At 52.4% G+C, this 19592-nt stretch overlaps 1 protein-coding gene across 1 annotated transcript in view; it reads left to right on the top strand.

Annotated features, from left to right (window-relative positions):
* RAB6B (RAB6B, member RAS oncogene family) overlaps positions 1-17347 on the top strand; it is a 59425-nt gene extending 42078 nt beyond the window's left edge. The window contains exons 3-8 of the mRNA XM_082459473.1: positions 5477-5530; positions 5716-5821; positions 7073-7184; positions 8230-8323; positions 11109-11175; positions 12821-17347. Of these exons, the coding sequence (XP_082315599.1) occupies positions 5477-5530; positions 5716-5821; positions 7073-7184; positions 8230-8323; positions 11109-11175; positions 12821-12885 (498 nt within the window). The 3' untranslated portion in view covers positions 12886-17347. The remainder of the gene's footprint in view (positions 1-5476; positions 5531-5715; positions 5822-7072; positions 7185-8229; positions 8324-11108; positions 11176-12820) is intronic.
* Positions 17348-19592: the final 2245 nt, after the last annotated feature.

Raw genomic sequence — 19592 nt, 5'->3', positions numbered from 1 at the left:
GCCATCTTCTGAGAGTGAGTCTCGCTGAGGATGAAGCAGGGACAAAACAGGAGGATGTTATGAATTGTTACTGATGTGGATGGAAACAGGAGGTGGTCAAAGACAAGTCACATGTTTTTATATATCACAGACTTACCATTTCTGGTGCTCCTATATTCCTTCTTTAAAGATCCAAACTTCCATCTGTACAATTTCCCTTCAGACTAAAGCATTTCCTGTAATGAGGGCTCACTGGTGACAAATGATCACAGTTTTCCCTTATCTGAAAATGTTTTTGTTTTGCCCTCAGTGTTGAAGGAAATTTTCACTGGCTTTAAAATTCTAGGCTGACATGATGGGGATGATGGTGGTTTGTTTCTTTTAGAATTTTAAAGATGTTGCTCCATTGTCTTCTGTCCTCAATTGTTTCTGAAGGGAAATCAACCATCATTCCTGTCACTGTTTACTTGTATGTATTGTGTCTTTCTGTTTCCTAGCTGCTGTTAAGGTTTTCTCTTTATCTTTAGTTTTCAGCAATTTGACTATGACTTGTGTGGGTGTGGTTTCCTTTGTATCCTGTTTTAGGTTCACTGAGCTTCTTGAAGCTGTGGGTTGATGTTTCTAATCAAATTGAGAAAATATCTGACCATTAGTTTTTGTTTGTTTGTTTGTTTTTACTCTTTCTGAAACCCCAACTACATGTATATCAGGTCTTTATATTGCCCTAGAAGTTCTTGAAGTTCTGTTCATTTTTATTCTATCTTTTTAAAATCTGTGCTTCAGTTTGAACAATTTCTTTTGGACTGTCTTCAAGTTTACTGCCCTTTCCTCGGCATTTTTATTTCAGGTATTGTGTTTTTTTGTGTTAAGATTTCTGGGTTTTGTTTTAGTCTCCATACATCTCTTGAAATTCACCCATCATATTCATCTTTTTCCTTTATATTTTTAACACAGTTATAATAATTATTTTAAAGTTCTTGTCTGCTAATCCAGCATCTGAGTCATCTGGGTATCTGTTTCTATTGAGTTTTTTCCCATTAATTATGGCTTAAATTTCCTGCCTCTTCATGTCTAATCCTTTTTTATTGTGTAGTGGACATTGTGAATAATAAGTTTTAGAGATTCATAGATTCTGTTACCTTCCTCTGAAGAGTGTTGAGTTTTATTTCAATGGGGAATTAAATTATGGGCAACTAATCCTTTTTTTTTTTTTGGAAGGGTTTACTTACCATGGGTTTTTTTGTTTTTTTGTTTTTTTGTTTAAATAGATCTTTATTGGAGTATAATTGCTTCACAATACTGTGTTAGTTTCTGTTGTACACCAAAGTGAATCAGCCACATGCATACATATGTCCCCATATCCCCTCCTTCTTGAGCCTTCCTCCCACCCTCCCTATCCCACCCCTCTAGGTCATCACAAAGCACCGAGCTGATCTCCCTGTGCTATGTGGCTGCTTCCCACTAGCTATCTATTTTACATTTGGTAGTGTATATATGTCGATGCTACTCTCACTTCGCCCCAGCTTCCCCCTCCCACCCCATGTCCTCAAGTCCATTCTCTATGTCTACATCTTTATTCCTGCCCTGCAACTAGGTTCATCAGTACCATTTTTTTTTTTTTTAGATTCCATATATATGCGTTAGAATGCGGTATTTGTTTTTCTCTTTCTGACTTACCTCACTCTGTATGACAGACTCTAGGTCCATCCACCTCACTACAGATAACTCAATTTCGTTTCTTTTTATGGCTGAGTAATATTCCATTGTATATATGTGCCACATCTTCTGGGCAGAAGACCTAAATAGACATTTCACCAAGGAAGACATACAGATGACCAAGAGGCACATGAAAAGATGCTCAACATCACTAATTATTAGAGAAATGCAAATCAGAACTACAGTGAGGTATCACCTCACACTGGTCAGAATGGCTGTTATCAAAAAATCTAGAAACAATAAATGCTGGAGAGGGTGTGGTGAAAAAGGAACCCTCCTGCACTGTTGGTGGGAATGTAAATTGATACAGCCACTGTGGAAAACAGTATGGAGGTTCCTTAAAAATCTAAAAATAGAACTACTGTACGACCCAGCAATCCCACTACTGGGCATATACCCTGAGAAAACCATAATTCAAAAAGAGACATGTACCACAGTGTTCATTGCAGCACTATTTACAATAGCCAGGACATGGAACCTACTTACCATGTTTAAAGTTTGTTAAGATAGGTCTATTTTGGTTTTTTCCTTAGTCCTCTGATATAACCCTTAGTTCTGAGATGATGCCCTTTTTCCCAAAGCTGGCCCTTCTGGGGTTCTCACGAAATGCCTGAGGTGTTTACCAAGTCCTTCTAACTTGGTGGGACTAGGAAGCTACCTCAGGGGAAAAACTAGTTAAGCATAGGATCTCACTTCGTTTTCTTCCCTTCCTTTAGAGGTTATAACCCCTCCATTTTCTGCCTGCTTTTGGTCACTTTTCAGTGATTGCAAATTGTTATTTGTTGTATTTGTGCAGAGTTTATAATAGTTATCTGTGGGTGGGTTAGTTTGATACAAACTACTTAGCCATCACTGGAAGCGAAACTTAGGGAGATGTTTTTGAGCAGAGCTGATGGCTCAGCCATATCCAAGGACAGTGCCTGTGCTTTGGCACCAGTGTGTGCAGCTGTGGGAAGGTCTTCAGTGGCTCAACGGCCTGGCTGGGTGGGAAGTGTGGCCAGAACAGGTCTGAGAGACTGGGCACTTAAGGAACCAGGTGTTTCTCTCATGTAGAAGAAGCGTGAAAGTGGGAATAGAGGTGGGAGAGAGCTGGAGAGATAGGAAGTTGGTCCTTTCAGCCTTACTTTCATCATTACCACTGATCTGCTATTGTGAGGGGTAATAAAGTATGTGAGTGTTCAGTAAATGGTGTTTATGATTATGGAGGCCACTGGGTTGAGCTTTACCAGAGCTTGATCCACAAGGCACAATCCTTGTCATGTCATCTGGTGACTTCTCTGTCCTCCATGGAAGCACACGTGAGGCGAGATGGGGTTGTCGTTGTTACATTATCATCAGGAACATCACTGTCACCACCCATGATGCCTACCCTTGAGGGCTATGTTTCTCCGTGGTTCTTTGCTCTATTAGTTAGGATAGAGCTAGGCTGTATTAAAAGAAACTGCAAATAACAGTGGCTTAAGCGAAATAGAAGTCCTGTTCTCTGTCACACAACAGTCTGGGCGTAAGAGTCTCAGGCTGCTGAGGGGGCTCTACAGGCAGGAACTCAGGCTTCCTCTGTCTGGTTCATCTGTCGCCACTACTCTGTCACCTTCATCTGGATGGTCCAATATGACTTATTACCACCTGTCTTTATTCCAAACAGTGGGAAAGGGAAAGGGGCAGCTGTGGGTACATCGCCCCTCCCCATGAAGGACCCATCCCAGAAGATGCAGATGTCACCTTCACATCCCACTGACCAGAGAACTTAGCCACCCAGCTACAAAGGAAGCTGGGAAATACAGTCTTTATTTGGGGCAGGCATGAGTTCATCTATACGTTTGGAGTCCTAATACTATAGAAAGGGAGACTCCATGTTGGGGGACAACTAGCAGTCCCTGCTACCAATCCTGAGGTCATACACCTGGTTTTTTAGCTCAAGGGTCACTTTACGGAAGGAGCTTGGCAGTCCCTGGGGAGCCCACTGAGCACTGGAGTTGAGAGATGTCCGCCTGCTCTGTCCATTTCTCCGAGACAGCAGACAAGGATCATTACTCTAACAGATACCAATAAATGGAGGTAGTGTGACTGTTAAGGAACAAGGCTCAGTCCACAAGCCGCTCGTCAATTCCCCAGTGGCTACACCATGCAGGAAAGGTGTGCAAAGCTGGGGTTGAAAGAGCCCAAGTGATGCCAAGATTTTACGCGGATCCTCCCAGCTCTGCCTCTGATTGGCAAAGTCACGCTAGGTGTGTGCTTTAACTTTCCAGGTCTCCAGAGTAGGGGATTGAGTTGTATCTAAGGTGTTCGCTTAGCACGCGTGTTGTAGAATTGTATGATTCCTTGACACTCCCTATCTTTGCACTAAAGCAAGCTTCCAGGAGGACGCAGCCGCCTTAACTCCTTTGTGGAATGGGTGAGGATGGGAGTGTACATGCACCTGCTTGAAGTCAGCCGGGGGGCCTGCAGACATGGGTTTTTCTATTTCCTTGGGCTTCCTTGGTTGTGTAGTCAGAAGTCACCGCACAATTTTCCTTTCAATGAAGCTTATTTTTCAACCCTATTTTTCTTTCAAAATGCTTTATTTATGCTTCTAGAACTATTATATGTTCATTGTAGAAAATAGAGAAAAGTATAATGAAAGAAGCAAAAAAAAAAAAAAAAGCACCCACAGTGTCAGTACTCAGACACCAGCACTATTAAGGCCTTAGTGTAGTCCCTTCACGTCAACATCTAAGAAAATATGAAAAATACTTGTATCTCTACTTCAGTTAATCAAGTTGGGATCACACTATACATGATGTTTTGTAACCTGCTTTCTTTCACCTGATGACCATTTCCCGAAATCCTTAAATATTTTTCAAGGATGTGATTTTTAATGGCTGCCAAGGTTTCTAACCATTTGGATGAACCACAGTGTCCTTAACCAGTGCCCTGACATTCAGGCTGTGTCGGAGTCTCCATTATTATTAATTACACAGCAGTGACTGTTTCACGCTGACAGCATCTTGCTCCCGTCACAAACACTGGGTGCGGGTTCGGCCCAGAGAGGTTGGAGGCCTGCCCCAAGCCACACAGCAAGTGAGTGGTGGGTCCCAGCCATCTAGCCCAACTGCGCCTCCTAGTGCCAGGACAGAGGAGGCACAGGCGTGACCTAGACAGTTGGCTTCCAGTGTGTCCGTCTGGGTAGAAAAGAGCCGGTGGGTTTCGCAATGAGATGCTGCTGTGGGTGGCTGTGATGTCCCTGGGGAAAGCCGGCTGCTCTCTGCCCTCTCCCTGGAAAGCCGCCCTGCCCCCGCTCCACCTCCTGGGCAGTGGTGATCCCCCGCCAGGCGCTTGAGTTCCAGGGCTGAGGAGAAAAGCTTTGGGAGCCTCGAGTGGAGGCAGGGAGGGAAGGAGGCAGGCGGGGCCCGGCAGGCTGGGGCAGGGAGACCACCTCGCTCCTGCTCCTCCAGGCCCCCACCTGAGCGGGGCAGGAGATACACGTTCCAGTGGCCCTGCCGCTGGGGAAGCCTCCTCACCTGCTCTCTCCTCTCCTTTCCAAAGCATTTTTCTCTTCCTCTCCAAAAAGTATCACTCCCTAAAAAACCTATCCTCATCCTTATTTAGCTCAAACTCAGTCCCTCTGAGAGGGGCAAGAGGGTTCACTGTTGAGCTGGGGGTGGGGCAGCAGAGCAGAACCCACCTAAGGCTCGGTGTGGGTGACCCCTTTTGCTTGCTGTGTCCCCACCTGGGTGACTCAGCTTTTGCCCCTTGGCCTGAGACCTTTTGGGTTTGACCGTTCTGTGCTTTTCTCTAACAGGCAACCATTGGGATTGACTTCTTGTCAAAAACCATGTACTTGGAGGACCGTACGGTGAGTGCCTGACTTGAGACCTGGGAGGACGGGGAGGGCTCCTTGGGACCTATCACCTGGGGCCCGTGCTGGGCACCGCTGAGAGCCTGTGCGTGGCCAGCGTCCCAGAGCCGGGCCCTCCCTCAGCCCCCACTCCCACCACGAGGACCTCACTGCCCCCTGAGCCTCCTCCCTCCCTGTGACAGGTGCGACTGCAGCTCTGGGACACAGCCGGCCAGGAGAGGTTCCGCAGTCTGATCCCCAGCTACATCCGGGACTCCACAGTGGCCGTGGTGGTGTACGACATCACAAGTGAGTGTGGGGCCTGGGTGCTGGGCGGGGGGCAGCTCGCAGGGCTGCGGCCCCAGCCAGGCTGCAGGGTGTGTGTGTGTGTGTGTGTGTGTGTGTGTGTGTGTGTGTGTGAAGATGGGAGAAGACGCTGGTCCCCAGGCCAACCTTGACCTGGCAGCCGTGGTTTTGTCAGCAGCATCCCAGTTCCTTACCGGGTTCCCTGGGAGGGGAGGCCCAGCGGGTCCAGGAGGGCCTTGGGTGGCCTGCACTTCTCACACACTGTGGCTCTTCTGGCCAAATCGGCTGTTCTCAAGAGCGACGCACAGCCCTGAGGGAGGCTCGTGGGGCTGGGGTGAGGGGTAGGGCCTGGTGCAGAGCCCCACTGCCCAGGCAGGTGTCAGGGCACACACCTGGCAAGCCCTTGGGCTGCAGTCATGGGCGTGGTGGGAGGCTGCCCCAGCCGGCTGCCTCTGGCTCTGACCGCAGGCTCCCTGCGCACCTGAGAGCAGGTGGGAGCTGGGCCCCGAGGAGGCCTGGGCTCCTGCAGCCTGACGCTGCGCAGAAGGGAAATCAGGCTGCGAGAAGCCCAGGTTTCCAGGAAAGGGCGCCTCCGCTCCCCTTGGGCCTGCGGGCCGCTCAGTGGTGGGCGTCGCCCTGTGACTGCTCTTCTGCGAGGCCTGCCACAGCTTCTGACTGAGGAGGGGGCTGCCCTGAAACGCCCGGCCTCTCCTGGCTTTTATCTGCTCCTGGGGCCGCCTTCCCCCTCGCCTGACTTGCAGGGCCTGAGGGTGCTCTTCAGAAACCCCTCTGAGCTCCTGTCAGTGGGGGGCTGCTCTGCAGGGCCCTCCTGCCCTGGGAGCTGCTGCGGCCCCACACACACACTGTGTCACCGTTTCCAAGCTCAGCCAAGTCTACTGCACCCATTTCTCACTCTGCTGTGAGCCTCCAAAGTCAGGTCCGACTCTCAGGTGGGCCCTAGGACCGCTAGTAGGAAGTCATGACCCAGCGGCCTTCCAGATGCTGTGACTTCTCTCCCCAGAGGGTGGCTCAGCACATGAGGGGCCTGCGGGGACCCCGGGCACAGCGCCACACACACGTGCGGGCGTCCTCGGGAGGACCCAGGCCCACTGGACCGTGCTCCCGCCCCGCCCAGGTGTCTGAGGGTGCACACTCCCCTCCCTCCTGCTCCTGGTCTTACTCCCTTCCCACCCTCCCCCTCTCCTGCCAGGGCTGCCGCTCACGCCCTGTTTTATCTGCACTTTCCACCTCCAGATCTCAACTCCTTCCAACAGACCTCTAAGTGGATCGATGATGTCAGAACAGAGAGGGGCAGCGACGTCATCATCATGCTGGTGGGCAACAAGACGGACCTGGCCGACAAGAGGTAGGTGCAGGGGGCTGCAGGCCGGGCCCGCTCCATGCCTCTGCAGCTCCTCCTGTACAGGGAGTGCTGGGATTTGTGGGTGAGCAGCCCCTGTGAGCTACCCCCTGCCCAGCACCCTGTCTGACCTGTCCCCCTGCATCTGGGAAGGACCCCCTTGGGGCACCGGAGGCTTTGAAAGCACCTGGTAGACGCCTCCCCACAGGTGTGTCATGTCCGAAGCCCCAGCTTCCAGGCTGGCAGGGGCAGGGCAGGCCTCCACGCGTGGCCTGAGTGGAGCCGTATGCGCCCGGCTGGCCCAGCAGTGCGTGGTCTGGGCCCGGCCTCAGTGCTGACACAGACACAGCAGCCCTCGGGCTCCCACTGGCCCTGCCCCTGTGAAATGCCTGTGCTGACGTGGGTGTGGGTGTGAAGGGCCTGGTCCTTCGCTGTGTCTGGGTGTGACGCTCTCCCTGAAGAGGCTGCTCCACACCATCGTCCAGGCGCAGGGCTGACCCCAGCGCCCTTCCCTGCACTGGTCCACTCATCTCATGGGGCAGATAGAGCAATGAGTCATGGACTGAGGGCTTCCTGAGATGTACTCTGACCGTTTAGGGAATAATCTGGATTAGAGGCTGCTTTATTTGAATCTTGTCCTTGAAGTGAAGAAACGGAGTTCAAAGCCCAGCTCCTTTGCAGTAGGTGACCTTGGGGCCATTACTTTTAACCTCAGTGTTCTCATTTGGAAAATGGGGCTGATGGTACCACCCAGAGAGACGGTCTGTGGCTGGCAGCGCTTTACGAATGTTGGCTCTGGCCGTGGTGACACTGGCAAAGGGACAGCAGCCACCTGCCTCAGGGCCTTCTCCCAACCTGGACGGAGCTGCCAAGGAGTAGGGAGGGGCTGGTGTCCCGCTGTGCCCTGTGCCCCCTGCGCCCTGAGGGAGCTCTGGGGTCCAGCCCTGACCTCAGGGCTGACTGAGGGGCCCCCATCATCTGAGGCTGCTCCCTCTGCCCCCACCAGGGGCTACTTCCCTACTGAACTGGTCCCCTCTCGCCTCCCCTCCAGGCAGATAACCATCGAGGAGGGGGAGCAGCGCGCCAAAGAACTGAGCGTTATGTTCATCGAGACCAGCGCGAAGACCGGCTACAACGTGAAGCAGGTGGGGTCCGCCGCCTTTGGCCAAGGGGCTAGAGACTAGGTGGGGCCGTCGACCCACCAGATGGGGAGCGAGTAGCCTCCAGAGCTCTACTGCTGGCCCTCAGGGTATCGGGGCTATGGGATCAGCCACCAACTTCAAGGAGGCCGAGAGAGGTAGCATTCCCCTGCTTCTTACCTCACGTGGGGTGGACGTGCAGGAGAGTCTCTCCAATCAGCATTTTGGGGTTCCTGCCTTGTGCTTGGCAAGTGCTCAGGGCTGTGGCGGTCCAGGCAGGCTTGGAGAAAAGAGCCCACCCACGGTGTGGCCCGAGCTCGCGGTGGGGGGAGGCCTGGGAGTCAGAAGCCTCAGAGGAGCCGTAGAGGGGGTGGGGTTGGGGCTGAGCCTGGGAGCAGGGGCTTCTCCTGGGTCCACAGACCCCCAAGGAGTCCATGGATGGAATTCAGCAGGTCAGTGGACTTAGGTGGGAAACAACTACAAGTGTCTCTGCACTGACCTCTGACAGGCCTCCAGCATTTCCTGCAGCTGTGAGCGTAGGCAACACGACTCCGTATGTTAGTAGCACCTGTGGCTTTATCACGATAGAGGTCACAGCCGCTTTCTTATCACCTTACGGCGGGGTCGCAGGTCTCCTGAACTTTTTCCCACCTCAGTGTCTCAGGGGCTGTCAGACCCCCTGCCGGCTTCTGCTCTTTAACAGGTTCCCGAGGAAGCATAGGTGCTGCTAGTCACAAGTCTGTATCTTTAAAGGTTTTAGAAGTTTGTTTCAATACTAAATGGTTTCCTTTACATAAAACTTATATGTAATTCATTTCACACACTTAAACGGAGCCCATAGGCTTCGCCAGCCTGCCAAAGGAATCTTTGGTTCAAAAAAGGTGAGGAAGCCCTGTCTGCAAGGAAAAGAGGACTCAGAGAGGTGATGAGGAGCTGGGGCGGCCTGGGCCAGGGGACCGGCATGGGCACAGGTGCCACTGGAGGGGTGTCGGGGCCTGGCTGGGGGTCACTTCTGCCCTGCCACCCCCAGCAGTGTCCAGGGGCACTAGACAAGCTGCCACTGCAGCAGCCGGCCTCACGCAGTGAGGGTTTACCCCGCCTGGGCAGTGCCTTGCCAGTGGGAGGTGGCAGAGGAGCAGGAAGGGACGGAATGGGAGGCCCCGAGCTCCCAGGACTCAGTGCCCCCACCCCAGTTGGAGGCTCATCAACATGGCTCTCTTCCCTCCCATCCCCTTCCCAGCCTCCTTCAGAGTAAGGCCAGGGTGGCCGTGGTGTCACCTGGAGGAGATAGCTACCTGTCCCTGGAGGCCTGCAGGAGACACTGGCTGCTGCTCTGCGCGGCCCTGATGGAAAGGCTTGGGGGGCGGGGAAGCAGAGGGCAGCAGCCCTGAGGGTGGGTAGCCCCTGCCCCCGTGGTCAGGGAGATGCCGATGCCCCCCTTTCCAGATAGCTCTGGAAGCCAGGCGATGGTCTGAGCCGGAGTTGTATATGGTCAGTTCTAACCCTGTGTGGTGGAGAGGCATCTCCATGCAGTGCAGCCTCCTGGACTCTGAACGTGAGCGTATCTGCTCCCAGAAGCCCCCGTGTGACCCCGAGAGCTTCCATCTAACCGGCAGCTTGGCCACTGGCAGAGGCTGTGACCATTTTGACAGCCAGCCAGGCAGAGCAGGGCTGCCCAGGGCAAGGCCTTGAGGGAAGGCTTGGGGAGTGACTGGGCCCTCTGCACACTCTCCCACTTCTGCCAGCCACGCTCCGAGCCCCCTCTGCAGCCCGCCCACAGGGTCCATACCATGCAGAGCCCACCAGCGGCTTCCTCGCTCGGACCCTTACCGCCTTTGGTCCTGTCACCCAGCCTGGGTGCTCCCATGGGGCTGGGCTCTGGGGTGAGACCTTGAATAAGACTCACCCTGTCTTCAGAGAGCTCAGGCAGTGGAGAAGTTTTAAGCCCAGAGCTCACCTAGTTCCTGCAGTTGGTGTTTGTAGAGAGATGGGAGAGCATTCAGGATCTTCTGGTGCCTTGTATTTCTGCCTTGTACTTGCTGTCACCAGCTAGGTTCCACGCATGCACAAACACACACACACACACACACACAACCACACGCACACAGTTCTCATGCACACTTTACAGACTTACATGCACAGAAACCCCACATGTGTACATGTACACACCATACACACTCATTCCCCCCCCACAGATGCCACACATCCACACCACACCACCCATACTCCTCTACACACAATATGCACATCGCACTCACCCACACCCAAGCAAACCCACAATGTCACATTCACACTCCTGTGTCCTTATTCCCTCTGAAAAAATCTCTCTCCGCTGTGACTGTGTGGCCCTGACTCCCAGCTGCTCCGATGCCCGTGGACTCGCAGGACTCCCTGAGGAGAGGGTCGTTGTCTCAATGTCTCAAGGGTAGATCGAAAGTCCCTTCCCCACACCAGGTCCCTGCATGGGCAGCAGGCCAGAAGCTTGTCTCCCAGGACCTAGATCGTTTTCTGCACCGGGGTAGGTCCCTGCCATCCCCATGACCCACACTCAGCCCCTCGTGACCCTGTGGCCAGCCTGCCTGGGGGAGAGGCCTGCCGGGGCCCAACGCCATGAGAGGTGCTGGGGGCACAGGTGGGAGAAGTAAGGTGCAGCCCCTGCTGTCCAGGGTGCAGTCAGTGGGACAGAAAGAGAGTAGAGCCCTAGGTCAGGGTGAGAAGAGGCAGAGGGTGGAGACACCGGGAGCAGGAGGGGAAGGATGGGGGCTCATGCTGCATCTCCCCCTCTCCCCAGCTCTTCCGACGTGTGGCCTCGGCTCTGCCTGGAATGGAGAATGTCCAGGAGAAAAGCAAAGAAGGCAGTATCCTTTTCCTTTGACAAGTGAGTGAAAGATGTGCTGCAGAAGCCATTTATTCATTGATTTATCCACGTGGCATGTTAGAACAGTGGACAGACCCTTGCCAGGTCTCCAGGCCAGCCTTCCTGGCAGATAGCTGTTCTGTGGGGCCTCCTCTGTACAGGGCTGACGCTGAACTCCAAGGTCCTTAAGAGCACATCCAGCTCAAACCACCTAAGCTTCCAAAACAGTGTGAGAATGCCAGAGGGATGTGTGTGGAGTGACAGTGTGGGGAGTGAGAACTAGTAAGTGCCCTTCTTTCCAGTGAACACAGATTTGTATTTCATGGGGACAAGTAGAATCTCCATTTCTGTGCGGTCAGACATGATTTCAGCATGGCTCAACCTCCTCTACGCGAGACGACTCCCCCACCAGGTGTCTCCTCCCCTGCCTGCCCTGCACAGCCCGGGCCTCCCCACTGCTCTGCGGGCAGGGTTTGCACACCACTCACACCGTCCACCCCAGAACTCAGGCCACACCCAAAAGCTGAAACTGAGGCTCAGAGAGGTGGTCTGATTTGCCCAGTGGGAAGGAAGGCAGTTGTTCATTGTCTATTTACTAGTTTATTTATAGTCTGCCATGTTATAAAAAATGTGTGTTTATGTATATATACGCTACATACACACAAAACAAGATAAAAATGTACATAAGAAAATTGGGGTTTAGGGAATTGGGGTTCAGGAAAAGTCATGGACAAAGTCATACTCAGAATATGCCATGGCCAGGTGGCCAAAAAGTGGTAAGGAGGGAAAGTGGTAAGTAGTCTTTAAGGGAAGCATGGCTTTTTATAGTACTTAACTTCTGAAGAACCTCTCCTCGTCCTTACCTAGGGACCACAAAACCTCCCTAGGACACGGGCAGCGGGTCCCATCGCAGGGCTGCTTCTCCCAGCCCCACAGGAAGGGCGATTCTGTGCAGGGCTGTGACCAGGCCTGGCCTGGCTGGGATTTCAGCCCGGTGAGGGCAGAGGGAGCAGGCTGGCTGTGCGCTCTGCACCCGCTCCTCTGGCGGTTCCGATCCGTGCTCCTCCAGCCCACAGTCCCCACGGCGCCCGTGGAAGGGGCTGGAGCGGGGCTATGCCGACAGCCTCCCCCAGCGATGTGGGTTCTCACAGCAGCAGCCTCAGGGTCTAAGCGACCCGTTCTGATGGGAGCTTGAGGGGTCGAGGTTGCTGTGCCCACCTGGGCAAGGCCCACGTAGCCCTGTAATTTGCAAGGTGGGCTCTGTGCCTGGCCGGCAGGCTCCACCTCCTGGGCACTTTGGGGTGGGGCTGATAGGTAACAAGGCCGAGGCCGAGGCTGGTCACCGGGAAGCCTTCTAAGAAAGGGTCTGTCAGGCCTGTGTTTAGATGATGGTCCCACAGCCCAGGACAAGTTTTACTTCTGTTGGATACTGCTGAGGGCATGCGTGTGGAAGGGTCGGGGAAGAGGTGGAAGGGTGGGAGCTGGTGACCCTGCATCCTTCCCACCCAGGCAAAGAAAAGAGCAAGTTCCTGGGTGTTTGCTGAAGGACAGAGGGGCTTCGCAGGGCAACTTAGGGGGCACCGGGGCAGGAGCGGGGGTGGGAGCTCCTCCGAGAGAGTCATCTTCCTTAGCCCCGCCCCCTGCAGTGATCGACATCAAGCTGGACAAACCCCAGGAGCCTCCGGCCAGCGAGGGTGGCTGCTCCTGCTAATGCAGCCTGACCGCAGGCTTCCTTTGACACTACTCGCTTGTTGTGTTGCTTCCTATTGGTTAGCTTCCTAAGGGGGGTGGGAGATGAGCTTATCCGGATGGGAGGATTTTTCTTTTCTCTCTGTCTCTAGGAGTCGGGTGGGGTGGGGAGGGAGGTTGGGCATCAGGGATCACGTCACTCTTAACAGCTGTTACTTAAACAACTATTTTTTGGTTTGGTTGTAATATATTGTACTTTATTAAGATTGCCAAAAACTGTTAAAATTAAAAAAAAAATTTAAACCATGTGTATACAACTTTTTGCCAGATAAAAATGTAGTCATTTTTATTTGAAAGATGTGCTTTTTTTGTTTTTGTATATTTGTAAACTTACAGAGAACCTTTTCCACACGCCTCCTCCTTCCTGTCCTCTTTGAACGGTTCATCACCTCTGCTCTCCTCCCACCCCCAGACCAATACAATAAAGTTAAACAATTAACTGGGCGATTTAATTAGGTTCCAATCCCCAGGCTGTCTGGCCCAGACCAACCAGCGTCCACCAAACAGGCCCTGCCTGGTTAAATCAAACACTGATTGAACGAAACAGCCTCTGAAGAGGCAGCTCTGACTCTGTCCTTCTTCCATGGCCAGAGTGGGGCATCAGCCACGGCCCCGAGCTGAAATTAAGACCTTGTGAACTGCAGGGGGCCCAGCCACAGGCCCACTGGAATTATTTCTGCCTCTTTCCCCTCCCTGAAAAGCCTTGAGAGGGCACTCGCCACGGCAACCTTCCGTTCTCTGTGGTCCGCCTAGTGATTGGCAGAACAAGAGGTCATGGGAAGGAAGGAAGGACGGGGTGCTGTTGGCACCTGTGGGCTGGGTTATAGACTGGGGGCACCATGTGTAGTTCTGAAAATGTTTTAGCCAACCTGTCCGGCGATCAGCACACGCATCTGGGTTGCAGGGAAGGGAAGGGCAAACGGAATCTCAGTGTGTGCCCCCTGAGGCCCTCCTCCTTGGATGCCAGGAAAGCTGGAGCCTGTATCACACAGTATTGGCCCGTCTGTGATTGGGGAAGGGAGGGTCTGCAGAACTGCCACCTGGAAGATGCATGTTTGCCAATCCTTGGTTGCTAATACTGTTGATGCTGTTCTGCAAAAGCTGACTTCTTGACGTGTTTCTGCCACTCTGGCACAGTGCAGTTGAAATCTTTGTGCACAGACCTTTGCAGATATTGTAGCAGCACTCTGCTTGCCTGAGGGTAGGGCTGAAGTGGGGTCCCCAGAAGGCTTCCCAGAGAGAGACGTCCTTGCCATGTTTGACTCATTTCTGAGAGGACTTAGACCTGAGGACCTATCTGTAAAATCTCTGAAGAGAACTCTCTCTTTCACTAAGTGATGTAGCCTGCTTGGCCAGCGTTCCAAATAGACCCAGACTCACCACCCCTGAGCTGGCACAAAGCCAGGCAGTGGGGAGCCACTCTGGCCAAAATCGGTTAAGCCCTGCCCTCCAAGCCGGCACTGACTCTTCCTCCAGGCCGCTATTGGGCTTGTCATAGATGAGCTAAATGACCGTCCGGGGTGTGGTAGGGGGTAAATTCCTCCATAAAGCAGGGCTCTGACAAGTTATTGCAATGAATTTGGAACTTCTCAGAAACTAATCCAAACTGGCAGCCTGTAAGTGCAGCAGGAACTGGCAGGACTCATTGATAAATTGTCCAGTGGGTCTGTCACACACTCAGCTAAGGAGACTGCGTGTCAGAGCTGATCTTTAGAGAGGAGTGTATCTTCAAGTGAAGAAAAGAGGAAGCAGGATTCCCACTGAGCTCCTCTTCCAGAAGGCATAGACTAAAGTACGAACGTAATTCCAGTGTCACGTGTTGAGTTTTTATATGTGTGTACATAATTATATATAGAGATAGACTTGTGTATACACCTTCCACACACACATTCTCACAGAGATCCATGTGCTCAATGTATATTCTTGTTCTTCCTCCTCTCAAGTTGGAACTTGCATTGTGATAACAGTTTTGGAAATTCAAAAGTACTGCAACGTGTTGAAATAAGAAATACTATATATTGTCCCAAAACTTGTGATTGTCTTGCCATCAATAAAATACTGCATAGATGTGTTAACTACAGGCAAAACTAGCCCCTGGGAATATGTGCACTGTTTCTGTCTGTACTTGTATGCACAGGTGTGCATGCCCATGTGGGCCCGTAGCCCCACCATGGCACACCCCCAAGTGGTGCTTGTTGGAAGAGTGCTTACTTACCTCGTGAGAATTCATAGGAGTCCAGGTGACAGCACCCGGCTTGGCTGGCAGTGAGGGCCATTGCTTGTGGCCCCTGGGACAGCCCCATTTGCAGGGATCTCTTTGGGTCTCAGTGAATGAATGGATGGTGGATTTTTATTTTCTTGGTACTAAGAGTACTTTTTCTTAAAACATTCTTGTAAAAAAAAGGTAGAAACTCAGTCCCCTTCTCATGTGCACACATATCCAAGGCACCACTTTTTTTTTCCGTCACAGCCTAGAAGAATAGTAAGAGACGCAGTAGATACAATGTGGCTTGATGTGGCGTCGGTGAGCCATCCTTTTCCAGTGCGTACACAACATCCTCTCTCCTGAGCCCGGGCTCTCCCAGCCCCGTGGGCCTCTGCAGGTGAGGGCGGTTGCCTCCCCTCATCCTCCCATCTTGGTGGTGCCACACCGTTCCATGGGCACCCTCCTCGGGCCTCATCTCCACCCTCATTCCTGGGTCTGTCGGGGCAGCCAGACCTCCAGCACAGAAGGGTGTTGGCTCCTTGGCTCTCGTTTTGGGCAGGTGCCATCACTGTCCTCTTGCTTGTAGCTAGCATCTTGTCTCAGAGTTAAGGTTCAATAATGAAATGATCAGGTTCCCTTGAAGAAAATATCATGAAATTCCTCAGCATACACAGTGAGAGTATCCCATCGTTGCCGAATCCAGGCAAAGGGGAGGAATCCTTTTAGGAAATGATCTCAGTTTAGCCAGTGGTTCAGTCTCTCTCCCCACAGAGCAGCCCTGACCTGGGAGTAGAGCAGGGTCATCTTCTGTAGCCCTCTCTTTTACTTTGAGGAATCTCAAAGAAAAGCTGTCAGTAAAGCTCCTGTTTTGTGGGCATCTGAAAAATTGAGCATATGGTGGGAAAAGCAGGAAGCGTATTTATGAATGCACACAGGTGCCAGAGTGAAAGTGTGGCGCGAGCATCTTGAGTGCTAGAACTGCAGCTGTGTGGTCCGAGGTGAGCAAGTGCTGACTCAGTCAGAGGCCTCCCTGCCGTCATTGTCACCACTCTCTTCCTGTCAGCATGCTCAATCGGTCTGGAATGTCCCAGGTTCGAGGAGCAATGGCCAGATCAGTTCAAGTGTCTCAGGCAACAGAAACAAGGGTTGTATGGTGGTAGCTAAGGGTGCAGAACACATCTTGAGTGCAATGTGTCTGTCTTCCTGGTGGCCAGTCAGTGCTGGGAGCCCCTGCCCTCAAGTACCAGGTGTGACAGTAATGGCACCGCTGGCTTCGGTGTCCTGCAGGCAGAGCAGCCTCATTCCTTCACATGGCGGAAGGCCGGTGAGGATGTCAGGATGTGAGAACAGGTAGCCGAGGGCTGTGAGGTATGTCTGAGCCACACAAAGGGCAGCTGAGCTGAAGTGTCTGTGCATTAACCCGTGCGCACTAGTTTCCTAACTACCTCTCCCCCAAGAATGTGAGGCATTGTCCCCTGGCTACAGCTGATCGAGGCGGAGAGCTCAGAACCCTTCCTATGCCAAGGCAGGAAAATCAAGACCGAGAAGGATGACTTGCTTACGGTCACCCAGTAAGCCAGAAGCAGTCAGAACCAAGGTGTTTCCACTCTTCATCCATTGCTGACCTGTGTGTAACAAATGTGACGGTGCACTGGCACACAGGGCGGCTGGGCATGCGTGCTCCTCAGACCATCTCTACTCTGGTTCAGATGTAAGTCTGTCCAGCATAGCTGAGTGAGGCAGGAAAGAACCCACGTACATTTCAGGCTCCTCCATTGCAAAGAAGGGCCAGTCCCCAAGTCCACTCTGATTGTCAGACCAGGGCACCCTTTGGACTTTTTGTTTGAAATGGACTGTTTCAGTGTTCCAAAACCTTGAGCTCTCAGTGTGTAAACTCCCTGGACACCAGACCCTCCGCCTCCCTGTGTGGCTGACGCTCCGGGCAGGGCGTGGTTTATCCTTGCAGTGGGGTTCAGACCTTCCTTCCAGCGCAAAGCCTCCATACATCGACGGCCAGCCTGTATCACGTGTGTGTCACCTTCCCCCTCACCCGTCCCCATAAAAGTGATTGGCCGTGAGGAGCACAGAGGGTGGCATTTCCATCTCTCACTGGCTCAGCAGATTTAAATGGCCACATTGACTTTACATAAAACTGTGTAAAATGTGGAAGACTCAGCATGTTGATCAAACAATAAACTGTCCTAATTCTCAACACAAAGGCTCTTGTCTAATGTTTCTAAGTGGTGCAGTCATATATGGGTGGGGGGGGCGGGGCGTGGTGTGGAAAAACAGATTTCTTCAAGTGCATTCTCCACGAAGACCCTCCTCTCATGTCTCGGTGGTGTGTTCACCATCCAAAGCCCTTTGTTTCTCCCTCCTGTTCACCTGGGCTTTCCACCAATTCAGAAGGGGGGAAAAGGCAGGACGCACTAATAAGATTAAATCCACACTCACTTCCATAATCTCCATTCTGCCTAAAGGCTGATGGAAACTCCAGGCAGAACTGAGACTCAGGGCTGTGTGATACCTCCTGTCATCCCTGCTTTCCACTCGCCATGGCTGAGGGTTAGGAAGGGTGGGTACAGGGACTGGATCTCCCTTCCGGTGATTTCTAGAAAGCATTTAAAGGCAAGAATTCAAGGTGAACCATAATCACCTTTCAGATGACACTCAGCTGCCTCGTACCCCTCCAGTGTCACCCCACACCAATCAGAGAACCTCCCTGAGACGGCCCTTCAGGTCTCAGTCACCTCCAGACTAAAAAATGCCCTGAAGGCCAGGAGAGTGGTAGGACCAATCCAAAGAGGACACAAAGGCCAAGATTAGGCCCAGAATTGCCCTGGTCTGAGAATGCTGGGAATCCTGGGGCTATAGGGAAAGCCAAGTTCACCAGGTCTTATTCTTCCTCAAGTTCAACTTCACTAATTATCTTTCCCCTTTAAAGGTACTAAAGTTTCTGGAACACCCTCCAATCTGCCACCTCAAGGAAGCCATCTCTGATTAGGAGGGACAGGAAATAGGTATCCCTGCCCACTGAGCCTAACTTTCCTGGCTGCCAGGTGTAAACGGTAAGGTAGAGGAGGTACAGGGCCTGTCAGGGGGCAGAGGCCTTAGAGCCGAAGTGCACGTGCTTGCACGGACCAGATCAAAGCCAGAGTAAAGCTGTTCTAGACAAGCAGTCATTCCCCAAGACTGTGGTGTTCAGGGCCACATGACTGCAGACAGGAAGGGGAGTGGGTCATCTCCCTGAGCATGGTGCTTACACGGACGTCCAGCAGCCCCTTCCCCCGCGGGTGAAGGAGGCACTGCTGGGCTTCCCCAAACGTGAATGTGAAGATTAGGGTTGTGGTGAATGTCCTACCTGGAGTGCCCTGCTTGCCGTCAAGGGATGTCACTCAAGGTGGCTTTCCCTATCACTGTAGCTGTGTTTTGCTGTCCAGTGACCAAGGGTGCAGACAGGAGCTTTGATAATCCTGTGCTAACTGCAAATTTTTTTTAAAAGCATATTTTAGTTGAAATAAAAAGCTCTTAAGTCGAAAGAACAAGTGCCTCACCCACGACAGGACCACAGGGAGGACGCTGGGATCGCAGGAGACACTGAGACACAGGTCATGTTGGGGCTGCAAGGGTGGCGCAGCAGCAGACAAAGGGTGAAGGTGAGGGCAGCCCTGAGGCAGTTGACCTTGGGGCCCCGTGCAGTGCGGGGCGGGGGGGGGGGGGGCGGGGTTCAGTGCAGCTAAGATGAAGCCCATGCTAATGAGGGGAGAGCAGGGGCCACATTGAAAGGGCACATTTCTTCACCTCAGAAAGTGACCATATGCCCATAAAAGCAGGAATTGTGCCATACTTGGTATTCCCAGAGCTGGGTACGGTGCCTGGCGTTTTCCGAATGGATAAACGCCATACACGGCTCTTGTGAGTAGTCAACAGTTTAGGGCTTCGTAGTTGAAAAAGGAAGTGGGACTACCTGCCTGTGCAGAAGTCAGGTGAGGTAACCAACCACCTTCCTTTAAGTAATTGAAGGGCTGAAATAGAAGAGGTTAGCATCTAAACTGCTGCTAATGCACCTTTACGTGAGAATGGGCATAACCAATTGAAGCTTTGATAATTCCATTCTAAATTCAAACCTTAAAAAAGAAAAAAAAAAAAAGCATACCATTCTGGCTGAAATGATCTCAAACCAACAGAACACAGCCAAGTGCCTCGCACACAGCAGGACCACCGGAATCCCAGGGGCGCTGAGACAGAGGGCGTGGGGGAAATACAAGGAGCAGACCTCAGGGACTCCCCAGCAACAGCAGCTGTTGTTGGTCAGGAGCTAAGATCCCAGCAAACCGTCAGGCACCTGGCAGCAGAGGGGCTACAAAGGCACCAAAATGCTCGGAAAGTGTTGAAAGAGCTGGAAGAAACAGGCGGCCTCGGTCTGCGGGTGTGCTCCGTACCCACGGAGACCCCATTCCGGA

This window comes from Balaenoptera physalus, assembly GCF_965194825.1.
Source record: "Balaenoptera physalus genome assembly, chromosome: 4".
NCBI classification, from domain to species: domain Eukaryota; kingdom Metazoa; phylum Chordata; class Mammalia; order Artiodactyla; family Balaenopteridae; genus Balaenoptera; species Balaenoptera physalus.
The sequence above is the reverse complement of the archived record's forward strand: the minus strand, read 5'-3'. Positions and strand labels throughout refer to the sequence as shown.